This window comes from Salmo salar, chromosome ssa01, assembly GCF_905237065.1.
Source record: "Salmo salar chromosome ssa01, Ssal_v3.1, whole genome shotgun sequence".
NCBI classification, from domain to species: domain Eukaryota; kingdom Metazoa; phylum Chordata; class Actinopteri; order Salmoniformes; family Salmonidae; genus Salmo; species Salmo salar.
In genome coordinates this window covers 166,112,196-166,130,247 of record NC_059442.1, presented here as the reverse complement: position 1 = coordinate 166,130,247, position 18,052 = coordinate 166,112,196, and the positions used below count along the sequence as shown (strand labels likewise).

The 18,052-nt window shown below is 43.4% G+C and overlaps 1 protein-coding gene across 1 annotated transcript in view; it reads left to right on the top strand.

Annotated features, from left to right (window-relative positions):
* The first annotated feature begins 6,726 nt into the window (after positions 1–6,726).
* Positions 6,727–18,052, top strand: part of slc27a6 (solute carrier family 27 member 6) — a 44,987-nt gene continuing 33,661 nt past the window's right edge. Inside the window, exons 1-3 of the mRNA XM_045693823.1 lie at positions 6,727–7,396; positions 9,387–9,596; positions 12,997–13,155. Of these exons, the coding sequence (XP_045549779.1) occupies positions 6,910–7,396; positions 9,387–9,596; positions 12,997–13,155 (856 nt within the window). The 5' untranslated portion in view covers positions 6,727–6,909. The remainder of the gene's footprint in view (positions 7,397–9,386; positions 9,597–12,996; positions 13,156–18,052) is intronic.

Here is an 18,052-nt window from a genome sequence, read left to right as displayed (position 1 = left end):
GAGTGACTTACAAATTGGTGCATTCACCAAGTAGTTATTTGCTCTGATTTATGTGCAGTGTTGATGAGTCTCCAGTCATTTAGCTCACGTAGCAGACAAGACCTGCTTTATGAGGTGCTATAAACCCATGGAAGGATGAGACAGATGGGTATACAGATAACATTTACTTGGGTCCCAGCCCATGTGGGGGTGGAGGGGAATGAGGCAGTTGATGGACTGGCTAAACAAGCACTTAGAAGTGGGGATGTTGACGTTGTAGTTTCAATGAGCAAAGCAGAGGAAAACAGCCTGATATGGACAGTGATGGTGTAGAGATGGCAGGCTAAAAGCCTGATATGGACAGTGATGGTGCAGAGATGGCAGGCTAAAAGCCTGATATGGACAGTGATGGTGCAGAGATGGCAGGCTAAATCCTGATATGGACAGTGATGGTGCAGAGATGGCAGGCTAAATCCTGATATGGACAGTGATGGTGCAGAGATGGCAGGCTAAATCCTGATATGGACAGTGATGGTGCAGAGATGGCAGGCTAAAAGCCTGATATGGACAGTGATGGTGCAGAGATGGCAGGCTAAATCCTGATATGGACAGTGATGGTGCAGAGATGGCAGGCTAAAAGCCTGATATGGACAGTGATGGTGCAGAGATGGTAGGCTAAATCCTGATATGGACAGTGATGGTGTTAGAGATGGCAGGCTAAATCCTGATATGGACAGTGATGGTGCAGAGATGGCAGGCTAAAATCCTGATATGGACAGTGATGGTGTTAGAGATGGCAGGCTAAATCCTGATATGGACAGTGATGGTGCAGAGATGGCAGGCTAAATCCTGATATGGACAGTGATGGTGTAGAGATGGCAGGCTAAAAGCCTGATATGGACAGTGATGGTGCAGAGATGGTAGGCTAAATCCTGATATGGACAGTGATGGTGTTAGAGATGGCAGGCTAAATCCTGATATGGACAGTGATGGTGCAGAGATGGCAGGCTAAAATCCTGATATGGACAGTGATGGTGCAGAGATGGCAGGCTAAATCCTGATATGGACAGTGATGGTGCAGAGATGGCAGGCTAAATCCTGATATGGACAGTGATGGTGCAGAGATGGCAGGCTAAATCCTGATATGGACAGTGATGGTGCAGAGATGGCAGGAGCAGGTTAAAAGCCTGATATGGACAGTGATGGTGTAGAGATGGCAGGCTAAAAGCCTGATATGGACAGTGATGGTGCAGAGATGGCAGGCTAAATCCTGATATGGACAGTGATGGTGTTAGAGATGGCAGGCTAAATCCTGATATGGACAGTGATGGTGCAGAGATGGCAGGCTAAAATCCTGATATGGACAGTGATGGTGCAGAGATGACAGGAGCAGGCTAAAAGCCTGATATGGACAGTGATGGTGCAGAGATGACAGGAGCAGGCTAAAAGCCTGATATGGACAGTGATGGTGCAGAGATGGCAGGAGCAGGTTAAAAGCCTGATATGGACAGTGAAGGTGCAGAGATGGCAGGAGCAGTGGAATAGAGATACTAAGGACAGGCATTTATTTCAAGTACAGAGTAAAGTCGGAGAGGGGAGGACGGCAGGAAGGGACAGAAGAGAGGAGGATATTTTTACAAGATTAAGGGTGGGACACAGCCAGTTGAATAAGTCCTTAAATGTGATAGGAAAGCATCCAACAGGAAAGTGTGATTATTACCAGGAAACAGAGGCCGTGGAGCATGTATTGCTATAGTGTGGGCAGTATCAGAGGGAAATAGAGAGGCTGAGATCTAGTATGAGGGAGAAGGGGATACAATAAATTATTTTAAAGAGTATATTAATTAGCACATCATTAGATATAGTCTCAAATATGTATTTTTTATATATATTTTTTAAATGTAACAGGGCTGGCAAGTAGGGTTTAGTTTCTCCCTGTCTCTGGCCCACACTCCAGTACAGTAGGTGGCAGTAATGCACCATAACATTGAATGTCAACCGCCGATAAACCCCAACGAAGAAGAAGAGCAGCAGTGGTCCAATGTTTTACCAGCGCGAGTACTACAGTGAATGTGTTGGTAGAACTTCGGTAGCATTTTCCTCAAATTTCATTTGTTAAAATCCCCAGCTACAATAAATATGTGGTTTACAGTTTGCATAAAGTCCAGTGTAGTTCTTTGAAGGCCGTCATTGTATCGGCTTGAGGGGGAATATACACAGCTGTGACTATAACTGAAGAGAATTATCTTGAAAGTAAATACGGTCGGCATTTGATTGTGTGGTATTCTAGGTAGGGTGAACAAAAGGACTTGAGTTTCTACATGTTATCACAATCACAACATGAGTAGTTAATCATGAAACATACCTCACCTCCTTTCTTCTTCCCAGAGAGTTCTTTATTCCTGTCTGCGCGATGTGCTGAGAACCCAGATGGCTGAATTGATTCCGTAAAACAGAGTATGTTACAATCCCTGATTCTTCTGCTAGCAACCTTCTGGTTGTCAGATTTTTCCCCTCAGCCCTGGGATCCGAACTGGCAACCCTTAAGTTACTGGCGTCATCAGATGTCTGAACTGGCAACCCTTCACTTACGGGCGCATCATCAGAGGTCATTGATAGGAACGCTCATTTCAGAAGTCCCTCTGTTTCACCAGGTGGCGCTGCTATAGTGCAAGAGAATCTGTTTCACCAGGTGGTGCTGCTATCGTACAAGAGAATCTGTTTCACCAGGTGGTGCTGCTATATTACAAGAGAATCTGTTTCACCAGGTGGTGCTGCTATATTACAAGATAATCTGTTTCACCAGGTGGCGCTGCTATATTACAAAATAATCTGTTTCACCAGGTGGTGCTGCTATAGTACAAGATAATCTGTTTCACCAGATGGTGCTGCTAATTTACAAGATAATCTGTTTCACCAGGTGGTGCTGCTATAGTACGAGATAATATGTTTCACCAGGTGGCGCTGCTATAATACAAGAGAATCTGTTTCACCAGATGGCGCTGCTATATTACAAGATAATATGTTTCACCAGGTGGCGCTGCTATAGTACAAAATAATATGTTTCACCAGGTGGCGCTGCTATATTACAAGAGAATCTGTTTCACCAGGTGGTGCTGCTATATTACAAGAGAATCTGTTTCACCAGATGGTGCTGCTATATTACAAGATAATCTGTTTCACCAGGTGGTGCTGCTATAGTACAAGATAATCTGTTTCACCAGGTGGTGCTGCTATAGTACAAGATAATCTGTTTCACCAGGTGGTGCTGCTATAGTACAAAATAATCTGTTTCACCAGGTGGTGCTGCTATAGTACAAGATAATCTGTTTCACCAGGTGGCGCTGCTATATTACAAGATAATCTGTTTCACCAGATGGCGCTGCTATAGTACAAGAGAATCTGTTTCACCAGGTGGTGCTGCTATAGTACAAGAGAATCTGTTTCACCAGATGGCGCTGCTATAGTACAAGATAATCTGTTTCACCAGGTGGTGCTGCTATAGTACGAGATAATATGTTTCACCAGGTGGCGCTGCTATAGTACAAGATAATCTGTTTCACCAGGTGGTGCTGCTATATTACAAGATAATCTGTTTCACCAGATGGTGCTGCTATATTACAAGAGAATCTGTTTCACCAGGTGGTGCTGCTATAGTACGAGATAATCTGTTTCACCAGGTGGTGCTGCTATAGTACAAGATAATCTGTTTCACCAGGTGGTGCTGCTATAGTACAAAATAATCTGTTTCACCAGGTGGTGCTGCTATAGTACAAGATAATCTGTTTCACCAGGTGGTGCTGCTATTTTACAAGAGAATCTGTTTCACCAGATGCTGCTGCTATAGTACAAGATAATCTGTTTGGAAGTCCAGTTGCAGAGTATTTATTTTGACACTGACATATCCAAAGACATGAGGGGTATTGTGCATTAACAGTGTTTTTTACAATGTGCTTTTGTCATAAGCCCTAGTATGAGTAATATCTATTTTTTATTTTTAAATGTTATAATGTTTCTATAGTGATTGTGAGTTTCAAGAACCTTCAAGCGAAGACATTGTCTGAGAAAACTGCTGTTTCATTCAGAGAAAGGCAAACAACCTTTTATTCTCTGACCTCTTTCACTGGTTCCTCGGGTGGGCTTGGCCATTGCTTCAAACTATACGTACTCTAACCCGATGAGTAAAACCAAGAGATTACATTTTACAGACACTCTTATCTTGAGTGATTTATGGGAGCAATTAGGATTAAGTGCCTTGCTCAAGGGCACATCAAAATATTATTCACCTAGTTTGCGCAGGGATTCGAACCAGCAACCTTTTGGTTACTGGCCCAGCACTCTTAACTTCACAATGTGATCCATTAAACGCTTTATTCAAAGCAACTGACAGTTACAGTGATAGTTGACTCCAAAATTAACATTTGCTAGGTTCCCAGATGACATGAATCACTGAATTACTTTGAATTGGAAGGACAGTACTAGAATGTTCTAGTTCTCACTGACAGAATAACACACCTTGACAATCAACAATTCTTGCCTGGGCCCAGTGGGGTTTTGCCTAAATAGAAGTGAGGTAACCCAAAACTGCTTATCTCTGTGGTTCTTGACAAAGCCCTCGTGTTGGAATAATGAAAAGTGAAGTTTCTCAGGACACGAGACAAGTCTTCCTTGTAAAAGAGGTGTCCTGACTTCCCGGCCCTCTATAGGACTTCCCGGCCCTCTATAGGATTTCCCGGCCCTCAATAGGACTTCCCGGCTCTCTATATGACTTCCCGGCCCTCTATAGGACTTCCCGGCCCTCTATATGACTTCCCGGCCCTCTATAGGACTTCCCGGCCCTCTATAGGACTTCCCGGCTCTCTATAGGACTTCCCGGCCCTCTATAGGACTTCGCGGCCCTCTATAGGACTTCCCGGCCCTCTATAGGACTTCCCGGCCCTCTATAGGACTTCCCGGCCCTCTATATGACTTCCCGGCCCTCTATAGGACTTCCCGGCCCTCTATAGGACTTCCCGGCCCTCTATAGGACTTCGCGGCCCTCTATAGGACTTCCTGGCCCTTTATAGGACTTCCCGGCTCTCTATAGGACTTCCTGGATAGATATAGACCCAGAGACCTTCCTTCCAGGGAGGGGTACCGTCTCTTTAGCAGAATCCTAATGACTGTTTTGTGAGGACCAAAAGGGTCATATGAACTGAGAATAATTCTGACCCCCTCCATAGTCCATTGATGCCTTTATACGAATGTTCCTTGTAGCCTACTAAAAAGTTACATTAAATAAACACTGGTGTCTACATAATAATTCAAGAAAACGTTGGTTCGTGGTAGAGCATTGTCAAAGACATACGTAGGCTTACATCCATAAAAGGTCCAAAGGTTCAGGGCACTGACTGACCGTCTAGGGCATATTAGGGTCAGTCAGTCAGTGACCTAAAACTTTTTCAAACAGTCAGTGTCTGTGTTTTTAACTCTGTAAGCCAGTAAATTCAATTTCAGACTGCCGACTGGGAAGAGTAGCATAAATAGCTGGAATTATTGCATCAATTGCAAATTAAGTATCGTCACAAGCACATGTGTTGGTTGCTGAAACAAGAGGCCTCGTTTTAAACCAATCCTTGTAAACTACGCAGAAGGTTGAAAAGTAGCTCTGGTAGTGTTATCTGTGGCAAAGATGATGATGTTACATTAACATTTACATTTTACATTTACGTCATTTAGCAGACGCTCTTATCCAGAGCGACTTACAAATTGGTGCATTCACCTTATGATATCCAGAAGAATGCTGTTACATTCAGAAAGATTATTGTTAAAGGCCTAGTGCAATCAAAATCTAGATTTGCCTGTGTTTTATATATATTTCCACGCTATGAGGTTGGAATAATACTGTGAAATTGTGAAAATTATGATAATGCCCTTTCAGTGTAAGAGCTGTTTGAAAAGAGTGGTCTCCGCTCAGACCACTCCCAGAAAGTCCTAGCTAAATTGTTGCTTGAGATATTCCTCTTTGCTAAAAAACCTATTTGTGTTTGTTTTCAATTAAAATGGTCAAAAATAATCACCGTAAAGTACTTAATTGTTACCCAGAAATAATTTGAAATTGAAATAAATAAAAAAAACAGCTGCATTGTACTTTTAAAATTAAACTGACAGTTTCTGCAAATGAAATTGTGAATAAAAGATTTCACAATATTAATTTTGAGTGAGGTATAGCCTGCTGTCCCTGGCCTGAAACAATGTCCTCCTGGCACTTTAGGACAGGTAGGGTAGCAATAGGTGTCAAAAGAACAGCTTGACCTATCCATATTGGGGCCAAAAGGCCTGTATTAGCATGGACAGCGCCATTGAGGGTTTCCACCATTTTAATGTAGTCAACTTGGTGTGACTTCTAACTTCATTGGCCTTATCCTTCCTGCTGACGCACTTGGAGTCATGTCCAACCGGGTCATTGGAGGGATCAGCCAATTGTGAAGAACAACAGTGACTACTTTAAAATGGAGATAGCCTCAATGGCCCTGCCCATGCTGTCACAGACGCTATAATGGCATAAGATACAAAAGATGAGTCCTCTATCTATCTCTATGGACCTATCTCGGTTTAACAACTCTATATCCTGGGCGTGGTTGATATTCTTGACAACGGCAAGAATGTTGACTTAGGTCTTTACACATTTTGCTACAACCTGTCAGACTGGAGCGTACGTAACGTGCTCTTGTAAGGACACTCCCCTTTAGCGGTTAGTTGTACAACAAGAGTCACATGGTTCCATGTGCGTTTCATAAGTTCAGAGAGCCAGCTAAGACTTGAACTGAATTCGCTGCTCTCCTTTACATCATTTTCTTACAATGCATTGCTCGGGACAGTGACATCCACGGCGTCTCTAACATTGTCTTATTCTAGAATTTTCTAAGGAATTGGTTTGGAACCTGCGCGATGTTTTTCTCGTTGGGATGGGTGACAGCTCTCGTGGCTGGTATTTTCGCCCTGCACGTTGTACAGAAACTGTGTTTCCCTTACTTTTGGAAAGATGTTTTTTATTTAATGAAAGTCATCCGATACGGCGCACGTCTGGAGATATTCAAAATTACTTCAAATGTTGTCACTGTCATTGACAGATTCGTCCAACAGGCAGAGCGAATTCCCACAAAACCTTTCCTTATATATGAGGGAATAACGTACACCTATCAAGACATTAACGAGCGGAGCAACAAATTGGCGAATGTCTTCCTCGAGCAGGGCACGTTGAAGAAAGGGGACTCCGTTGCGCTTCTGATGAACAATGAGCCCGACTTCATCTGTGTTTGGTTCGGATTGATCAAACTCGGATGTTCAGTGGCTTTTCTTAACACAAACATTAAGTCCAGATCGTTGCTACATTGTTTCAACTGCTGTGGGGCCAAGACTCTTGTTGTTGGTGCAGGTAAACATTTAATATAGTCTACTTATCAGTTGATCCATGTCGCGTAGGTTGTTGTCGGCCAATCGGTAGTGTGACATAATAATTAGATAATAACCGTTATTAGCCTACCACACGACCGCCGTATTGTGTTTTTTTTTTGTTTATATTTATTATTTTTTTTAAATGTGTCCAAAGACTAATGGAAAAACATTGTTCCCATAGTTGTAGCCCACAACGGATATGTTTTGAGCGCCTGGAACGCTCCAGCTATCTGTCATTCTTTCCAGAAGCCTTACGAGCTGAAACAGTGTTGTGAAACGGGGATGCTCTAACAAATGTGCTTGTGTATACTCCCACTGAATTCTACGAAGTCCTATTGGTGTTAGGAATTTTTGCCTACACACAGTCGTTGACAACGACACATATCAACATGAGTAAGCTTGTTAAGTCCATATGGCCATGTTACCAAGGATGAACCTTATAAAGGTGACTAGGTCAAATGCACCGTCAATGTAAATTGTATTCCTATACATTATGGTCTGGTTTTCCCAGACACACAAAACCATGTGTAAAGCAGTCTGGTTCATAATGCTATTACCATTTATGCTATAATTCTAAATGGCCCATACACTTTGTATGATCTGCAATTAATGTCTTCATCATAGACAACTAACATTTTTTAGTAGAAGCTCTTATCCAGGACAACTTACAGTAGTGAGTACGTTTTTTATTTTTTTGTACTGGTCCCCCCTGTGGGAATTGAACTAACAACCCTGGAGTTGCAAGTTATAGACTGTTTTCTCTGCTACCGCACGGCAAGCAGTACCGGAGCACCAAGTCTAGGACCAAAAGGCTCCTCAACAGCTACTACCTCCAAGCCATTAGAGTGCTGAACAATTCATAAAAATTGCCACTGGACAATTTATGCATTTTTATGAATTGTTCAGCAGTCTAATGGCTTGGGGGTAGTAGCTGTTGAGGAGCCTTTTGGTCCTAGACTTGGTGCTCAGGTAGCAGAGAAAAGTCTATGACTTGGGTGACTGGAATCTGATAATTTTATTATCTTTCCTCTGACACCGCCTAATTATATAGGTCCTGGATGGCAGGAAGCTTGGCCCCAGTGATGTACTGGGCCGTTCGCACTACCTCTGTAGTGCCTTACGGTCGGATGCCAAGCAGTTGCCATACCAGGCTGTGATGCAACCGGTCAGGATGCTCTCGATGGTGCAGCTGTAGAACCTTTTGAGGATCTGAGGGCCCATGACAAATCTTTTCAGTCTCCTGAGTGGGGGAAAAGGTTTCGTCGTGCCCTCTTCACGACTGTCTTGGTATGTTTGGACCATGATAGTTCGTTGGTGATGTGGACACCAAGGAACTTGAAACTCTCGACCCGCTCCACTACAGCCCTGTCGATGTTAATGGGGGCCTGTTCTGCCTGCCTTTTCCTGTAGTCCACGATCAGCTCCTTTGTCTTGCTCACGTTGAGGGAGAGGTTGTTGTCCTGGCACCATACAGCCAGTTCTCTGACCACCTCCCATGGGCCACTCGTTAGAAATCTGTTAACTGTAAGTCCCCTTGGCTAAAGACCAAATTTAGGATGACAACATCCTAAACCTGCTGGGAACATCTCTCCTCCCTGTACTCACTCCTACTTTACTAGTTTCTTCAATGCTTCTGTGCTTACTCAGAGGTCTAATCTGATACACTTTCTGGCATAGGTGTCCATCATCAGTGACAATATGTCATTTAACATACTTTGACAGTATACAATCCTCATTTGAGATTGTCATGCATTTCACACACAGGATAACGGATTGATGTCAATGGAGGAAACATGCAACACTTGACAATATGCGTTGAACATAATGGTACAGCATTAGTGTCCAGATGCAACCCCTTACATTTATTTAACCTAGTCCCAGATCCATTTGGGCTGTCTTGCCTGGACGAGGCAATTATTGAGTGATTCACCCTATTGAATAACTCATTCACTTACTATTATTCCTCTCAGACCTGTTGGATTCCTTGGAGGACATCTTGCCCAGCTTCCTGGAGGACAGCATCTCGGTGTGGGCCATGAAGCACGAGAGCAGCCACACGGAGGTCCAGACACTGCTAGATAAGATGGACCAGGCGTCGGACAAGCCCACCCCGCCTGCCCTGAGGGCTGCCACCTCCCTCAAGGCCGCCACCCTCTACATCTTCACTTCAGGGACCACTGGTGCGTCTATTACATGTTCATTTGTCATTAGTTATACGTTAAAGGGGAAGTTCAAGATTTTACAACTTGACGTTTGATGGTTCCTCAACTTGAAGGTAGTCTATGGGCCAAGAGAAACTGTAAACCATAGTTTGGTTTTCTAAACAGCCACTACAAACTTCAGCTATCTTTAGCCACCACTAGCAAACAGTCAATGGAAGTGATGGGGGCCAAATCACCTTCAAGTTCAATTCTGAACTTCCCCTTTTAATTACTATTTAGTTGCATATTAATCACTTATTAGTTGCATGTTAATTAAATGAATGACTCATTAGTTAGCACTTGTTTTCCTCTGAGGAGGCCCATTAGTATGTACGGGATTGTTAGTATAACATCACCCTAAATCATCACTATGTTGCGTTGTTTTAGTTTTTTGGTGGGAAACCACCTCTTTCACCCCTGCTAAACAAGCTGATTGTCCTTGAGGGAGGTCAGACTAAACTCTCGTGACTGAATTTGTTTCTCAGTCAGGTTTCCATCCAATTGGCGACAGATTTTCATGCAAAGATTCAAAAATCAACATAAAAATAATATGCGTATTGGTCTAAGGCTGTGCCACTAGAGATCCTGTTTCGAGTCCAGGCTCTGTCGCAGCCGGCCGCGACCGGTAGGCCCATGGGGCGGCGCACAATTGGCCCCTGCGTTGTCCGTCGTCTGGGTTAGGGAGGGTTTGACCGGCAGGGATGTCCTTGTCCCATCGCGCACTAGCAACTCCTGTGGCGGGCCGGGCGCAGTGCACGCTGACATGGTCGCCAGGTGTACAGTGTTTCCTCTGACACATTGGTGTGGCTGGCTTCCAGGTTAAGTGGGCATTGTGTCAAGAAGCAGTGCGGCTTGGCTGGGTTGTGTTGTGTTTCGGAGGACGCACGGCTCTCGACCTTCGCCTCTCCCGAGTCTGTACGGGAGTTGCAGCGATGAGACAAGACTAACTACCAATTGGATACCATGAAATTGGGGAGAAAAACGGGGGTGAAAAATAAATAATAATAATGTGCATTTTCCCATCAGATATGTGTTTCCATCAAATGGACTCAAATGGCTGTGCTTGATGACGTATTGGACATAAAAATGACTTGTGGTTAAATTCCAATGTACCGAATAAAAATACAGAATTGCTGGGTTTCGATAACATTTTTAATTCTACTGATTGTTTTGTCACAAAAAATATTGCGTTATATAGCGAATGTGCCCACTATTGTCTTGACACATGCTCTCTAGCCAACAGCTCACAGATACAGGGTGGGTATAGCCTTTATGATGAGATTATTATGGACAAAAGAGCAAGATTATTTATCAAACGACAGTCAAGCATCAATCATCATGTCACCAGAATAAGACCCTTGATATTTATTGGAAAGGAGCATCATGTTCATCACGGTGCACTTCGATCACCCTGTTAAGTTCATCATAACTTATCTGTAGCCTAATAAACTGCATGGTTTCCCAAGTCGTAGTGGGAGGACCACACAACATATCATTGCACGACTCCCAAGTTTGCTTCGATATTATGGTTATTATATCAATACTTGCGCATAAAAGCGTTTCTACCGCCATTTCTCGCATAATACATTTTATAGACACAAAAAGATCCCACCTTGTCTAGCGTATTTTATTGTGTTGACATTTGGAAAGTTTACTTACATATTTTCTGTTTCCATCAGGCCTGTCGTGACTTTTTTCTTTTTTTTATCCAGCATGTACTTTACTCGCATAAAAAGGTTGTATGATAACCTGGTTAGTAAGACTCAACTAACACAGGGTTTAGATGGGGGGGTCCCTGTAAATAATAAAATTGAATTAGGTTGCCTAGGTCAATAATGACATGGAATGTGTCCCAAATGGTATCCTATTCCCTTTATAGTGCGCTACTTTTGACCTGGGCCCATAGGGTTAAAGTCAAGTAATGCACTATATAGGGAATAGGGTGTCTTTGGGGCGAAGAGATTATTATTATTATACAAGATGGGAATAGAAGTGGGATTAAGGGCTAAAGCCAGGTCCTTTTCATGTTTGAATAAAATAATGATTTATTTCCTGTTCATAGAACTTTCCCTGACAGAAATATGAATCAACAGGTGTACCTGAAACAACATCATGTTGCTAGTGTTGTGTTTTAGTGGAGCCGTTCGTTCTTGACTGTAGAACACACCACTCTTAACTTTGAATGGGTTGAACATCTTTTGGTTCATATGTCTGAATGTTGACGTTGAAGATCAACATACCACAGTGGAACGATGCAGTGATATCGGACCATCCTGTACCACAGTGGAACGATGCAGTGATATCGGACCATCCTGTACCACAGTGGAACGATGCAGTGATATCGGACCATCCTGTACCACAGTGGAACGATGCAGTGATATCGGACCATCCTGTACCACAGTGGAACGATGCAGTGATATCGGACCATCCTGTACCACAGTGGAACGATGCAGTGATATCGGACCATCCTGTACCACAGTGGAACGATGCAGTGATATCGGACCATCCTGTACCACAGTGGAACGATGCAGTGATATCGGACCATCCGACCACAGTGGACATGCAGTGATATCGGACCATCCTGTACCACAGTGGAACGATGCAGTGATATCACCATCCGTACCACAGTGGAACGATGCGTGATATCGGACCATCCTGTACCACAGTGGAACGATGCAGTGATATCGGACCATCCTGTACCACAGTGGAACGATGCAGTGATATCGGACCATCCTGTACCACAGTGGAACGATGCAGTGATATCGGACCTCTGTTCACTTTGTATATAATGTGTTGTATTGATTTACTCCCATGTCCTTTCATCGTGGCCATTCTACAAGGTCAATTCAGATAGGATGTGGTTAATAATACAGTCGCTCTGCAATTATTATTATTATAAGAGACATTTTCAAAGTTGGATAGGGATATTGCAGTCTGCATGACATTTAGAAATTAAATAAGTTGGGGTAGGTATTTTTATGACGTGTAGGCGTTTATTTGATTTGTCTACATTATGGCATGTTCCCAAGAGGAGGATCAGACTCCGCTTTCATATTGAAATATGTTACACACAGGAGCCATTTTGTCGGTGAACAGCCACCACACACCGGGGTGAAGTTTCCCCTAGGTACAGCTGTAGGATCAGCTTCCCCTCCCCCAATGCAAACCTTAACCATTAGAGGGGAAAATACTAAACTGACCCAAGATCAGTGTCTAGCAGCAACTTCACCCTACACCTACAATAAGACAGTAAAGAGGGGCTAAGAGTGATGGGGCTAAGAGTGATGAGCCTTACGTGAAAACGTGTGTGTGTGTGTGTGAATAGCATTCTCCCGTGGTTGTCGTAATGTTGGTTGATCGGTTGTGTCTGTTGTTGCAGGTCTGCCTAAGGCTGCGGTCATCACACACCTCCAGTCCCTGAAGGCTGCAGCAGGGTTCTGGGCCTACGGTGGGTCTGAAGATGACGTGATCTACATCCCCCTGCCTCTCTACCACAGTGCAGCCTCTCTCATCGGCGTCGGGGGAACCATCGAGATGGGTAAAGGGCACCACTATGGCTTTAGAACACTCTCTATTGGCTCTGTTCAAATACTTTAAAGATGCATCATTCCTTCCTTCCTTTTCATATTTCCTTCTGTCCTTCCTTACTTTCATATTTCCTTCCTTCCGCCAGCAGCATACCACCTTGTATTCCGTTGCTTGCTTGACTCTGAAACTAAGGTCGGTCCTAGTCGGTCCCTGGATGGGGGACCAGATCTAGCTGGAAGTGGTGCTGGAGGGCCAGTAGGGGGCCCTATTTCCTCTGGTCTAAGGAGAGTCCAATATCCCAGGGCAGTGAAGGGGACATTGCCCTTCAGTGCGTAGGGTGCATCTTTCGGATGGGACGTTCAAACAGGTTTCCTGACTCTCTGTGGTCACTAAAGATCCCATGGCACTTATCGTAAGAGTAGGGGTGTTAACCCCGGTGTCCTGGATAAATGTCTAATATGGCCCTCATACCATCATGGCCACCTAATCATCCCCAGCTTCCAAAACGACTCATTCTTCCCCTAAAGTGCCAGATGGGATATTCTATTGGTTCCTTTGCACTCAATCAAACTCAGCTTAAGTATTTGAAAGAACACATACTATTTGAACGCAGGTCTGTATGATAGATATTCACTGAGTGTACAAAGCATTAAGGACACCTGCTCTTTCCATGACATAGACTGTTCAGGTGTATCCAGGTGAAAGCTATGATCCCTTATTAAATCCATTGAATTAGTGTAGATGAAGGGGAGGAGACGGGTTAAAGAAGGATTTTTAAGCCTTGAGACATACAGTGGGGGAAAAAAAGTATTTGATCCCCTGCTGATTTTGTACGTTTGCCCACTTACAAAGAAATGATCAGTCTATAATTTTAATGGTAGGTTTATATGAACAGTGAGAGACAGAATAACAACAAAACAATCCAGAAAAACGCATGTCTAAAATGTTATAAAATGATTTGCATTTTAATGAGGGAAATAAGTATTTGACCCCTCTGCAAAACATGACTTAGTACTTGGTGGCAAAACCCTTGTTGGCAATCACAGAGATCAGACGTTTCTTGTAGTTGGCCACCAAGTTTGCACACATCTCAGGAGGGATTTTGTCCCACTCCTCTTTGCAGATCTTCTCCAAGTCATTAAGGTTTCGAGGCTGACGTTTGGCAACTCGAACATTCAGCTCCCTCCACAGATTTTCTATGGGATTAAGGTCTGGAGACTGGCTAGGCCACTCCAGGACCTTAATGTGCTTCTTCTTGAGCCACTCCTTTGTTGCCTTGGCCGTGTGTTTTGGGTCATTGTCATGCTGGAATACCCATCCACGACCCATTTTCAATGCCCTGGCTGAGGGAAGGAGGTTCTCACCCAAGATTTGACAGTACATGGCCCCGTCAAATGATGCGGTGAAGTTGTCCTGTCCCCTTAGCTGAAAAACACCCCCAAAGCATAATGTTTCCACCTCCATGTTTGACGGTGGAGATGGTGTGCTTGGGGTCATAGGCAGCATTCCTCCTCCTTCAAACACGGCGAGTTGAGTTGATGCCAAAGAGCTCCATTTTGGTCTCATCTGACCACAACACTTTCACCCAGTTTTCCTCTGAATCATTCAGATGTTCATTGGCAAACTTCAGACGGGCATGTATATGTATTCTTGAGCAGGGGGACCTTGCGGGCGCTGCAGGATTTCAGTCCTTCACGGCGTAGTGTGTTACCAATTGTTTTCTTGGTGACTATGGTCCCAGCTGCCTTGAGATCATTGACAAGATCCTCCCGTGTAGTTCTGGGCTGATTCCTCACCGTTCTCATGCTCATTGCAACTCCACGTGGTGAGATCTTGCATGGAGCCCCAGGCCGAGGGAGATTGACAGTTCTTTTGTGTTTCTTCCATTTACGCATAATCGCACCAAATGTTGTCACCTTGTCACCAAGCTGCTTGGCGATGGTCTTGTAGCCCATTCCAGCCTTGTGTAGGTCTACAATCTTGTCCCTGACATCCTTGGAGAGCTCTTTGGTCTTGGCCATGGTGGAGAGTTTGGAATCTGATTGATTGATTGATTGCTTCTGTGGACAGGTGTCTTTTATACAGGTAACAAGCTGTGGTTAGGAGCACACCCTTTAAGAGTGTGCTCCTAATCTCAGCTCGTTACCTGTATAAAAGACACCTGGGAGCCAGAAATCTTTCTGATTGAGAGGGGGTCAAATACTTATTTCCCTCATTAAAATGCAAATCAATTTATAACATTTTTGACATGCGTTTTTCTCGTTATTTTTGTCGTTATTCTGTCTCTCACTGTTCAAATAAACGTACCATTAAAATTATAGACTGATAATTTCTTTGCCAGTGGTCAAACGTACAAATTCAGCAGGGGATCAAATACTTTAGATTGTGTTTGTGTGCCATTCAGAGTGAATGGGCAAGACTAAATATTTAAGTGCCTTTGAACGGGGTATGGTAGTAGGTGCCACCGGTTTGTGTCAAGAACTGCAACGCTGCTGAGTTTTTCATGCTCAACAGTTTCCCATGTATATCACGAATGGTCCACCACCCAAGGACATCCAGCCAACTTGACACAACTGTGTGAAGCGTTGACGTCAACATGGGTCAGCATCCCTGTGAAATATTTAACACCATGTAGAGTCCACGCACCAACGAATTGAGGCTGTTCTGAGGGCAAAAGGGGGGCAGAGGGGTGCAACTCAATATTAGGAAACTGTTCTTAATGTTTTGTTCAGTCAGTGTAAGATGGTTTGTTGAGACATTCACTTTTTCCTGTCCAAATGTTTCATAACAAATACACCATACAGTAGGTTTGTTTCTTAATGAAAAGTTGTCTGAATTAAGGCTATGTTAGGACACGGCTACAATGATGTACATGACTACATTAAACAACTCTCGACTGATGTTATCTAGAGACGCGTGCAGTCCACAGTCAATATATTTAAATATAGACAGTAACAGCCAGGGCAATGTGAAATCATTATTTTTATTCCCACACTCGTTATGAATTCTGATTTACATGCGTAAGGTAGAAACCATCATTTGTCTTTCCTGCATCAGTGTTGTTACTATACCGAGTCCTGTTTCAAGAGTGCTTCCTGGTGTGTATCTCAAATGGCACCCTATTCCCTCTATATAGTGCACTACTTTTGAGCAGAACTCTATGGATCCTGTTAAGAAGTAGTGCACTATATAGGGAATAGGGTGCGATTTTTGGACGCATGCTGTCTCTTTGTTTCTAATGCCTCTGCAATCACTGGGGCGACCACAGCTGATCCTTAATTTCTCCTCAATTAGCATCTCAGTTAATGCTTTCAGAGCAGGACGAGCAAACGGGCACATCATGTACACTAGCAAGTTGCTACCCAATAGACCGTTATTGTGATGACATCCACTCAGGGAAAGTTTCGGGCCCTTTGTGGTTGTAAGTTGACCGACAGTAACCGGCTGTGGCTACAGTTTTGCTGGTTGGAAATGATTTGTCATTTGTGAATGATTTTCACAGATTTGGAGGACAGTATGGTAACTTCAAGCAGAATATGTAAACACAAAAATACAAAATGGGCTTTCTCAATACTATGGTGGCTTCAGACTTATTTTTATTTTTGACTGGTGCACATTTATTCCAAGTAACAGCAAAGTTGACAGTACAACTTCCTCACAACACACATTTGCTGTCTGGAAAACCTGGGACAGGTCAAGGACCTGTCGATAACACTCAGTCAACTTTTTTTTTTTGCATATTTACTCAGTGTGGAACACAACACTTGGCACTTTGTTACCTCTTATCTCTGAAGGACCTCGATTAGGCACCACTTGTTGTTCTAAGTGAGGGTTTACTATAGGCTGTGTGGAGAGTGAGGGTTTACTATTGGCTCTGTGTTTGAAGAACTCAAATGGCGGCCTGTACATGAAGGCGTTAGGGGCGGTGCCCCACTTGTGATTGGTCCAAAAAATATATATGTAATTTTTTTTTTAAATAAAATCCAATTTTATTTGTCACATGCTTTGTAAACAACAGGTGTAGACTAACAGTGAAATTCTTATGGGCCCTTCCCAGCAGAGGAAAAAATAGAAAAGTAATAATAAATGAACAATGAGTAACGATAACATGGCTATATACACGGGATACCAGTACCGAGTCAATTGAGGTAGATAAGTACATATAACTAGAAATAAAGTGAGTAGGCAACAGGATAGATAATAAACAGTAGCAGCAGCGTATGTGATGAGTCAAAAAAACGTAAGTGCAAAAAGAGTCAATGCTACTTAGCACTTATGGCTTGGGGGTACAAGCTGTTCAGGATCCTATTGGTTCCAGACTTGGTGCATCGGTACCACTTGCAATGCGGTAGCAGAGAGAACAGGCTATGACTTGGGTGGTAGGAGTGTTTGACAATATTACGCGAAAACAAACATATAAACGCAACATGTAAAGTGTTGGTCCAATGTTTCATGAGCTGAAATAAAAGATCCCAGAAATGTTCCATACCCACAAAAGGCTTATTTCTCTCAAATGTTATGGTCAAATGTTTACAGCCCTGGGTGTGGCATATCAAGGAGTATTTCTGTCTGTAATAAAGCCCTTTAGTGGGTAAAAAAAGGGCCAGGCTCCCCAGTGGGTGGGACTATGCCCACTATGGCTGCACCCCCTGCCCACAAATCCATAGATTAGGGCCTAATTAATTCATTTCAATTAACTGATTTCCTCATATGAACTGTAACTCAGTAAAATCTTTGAAATTGTTGCATTTGATATAATTCATGAATAAAGTCCATAAAAGTGTGGTTTTATATAAATTTGACTGTTTTAAAAACAAGCTGTTACCTACTAGGCTACTCTCAACCGCTGGGCCTTGCGGACGCCCCTTCAAGCTAATGAGCAGTCATTCTGACTGCAACACTCTTAA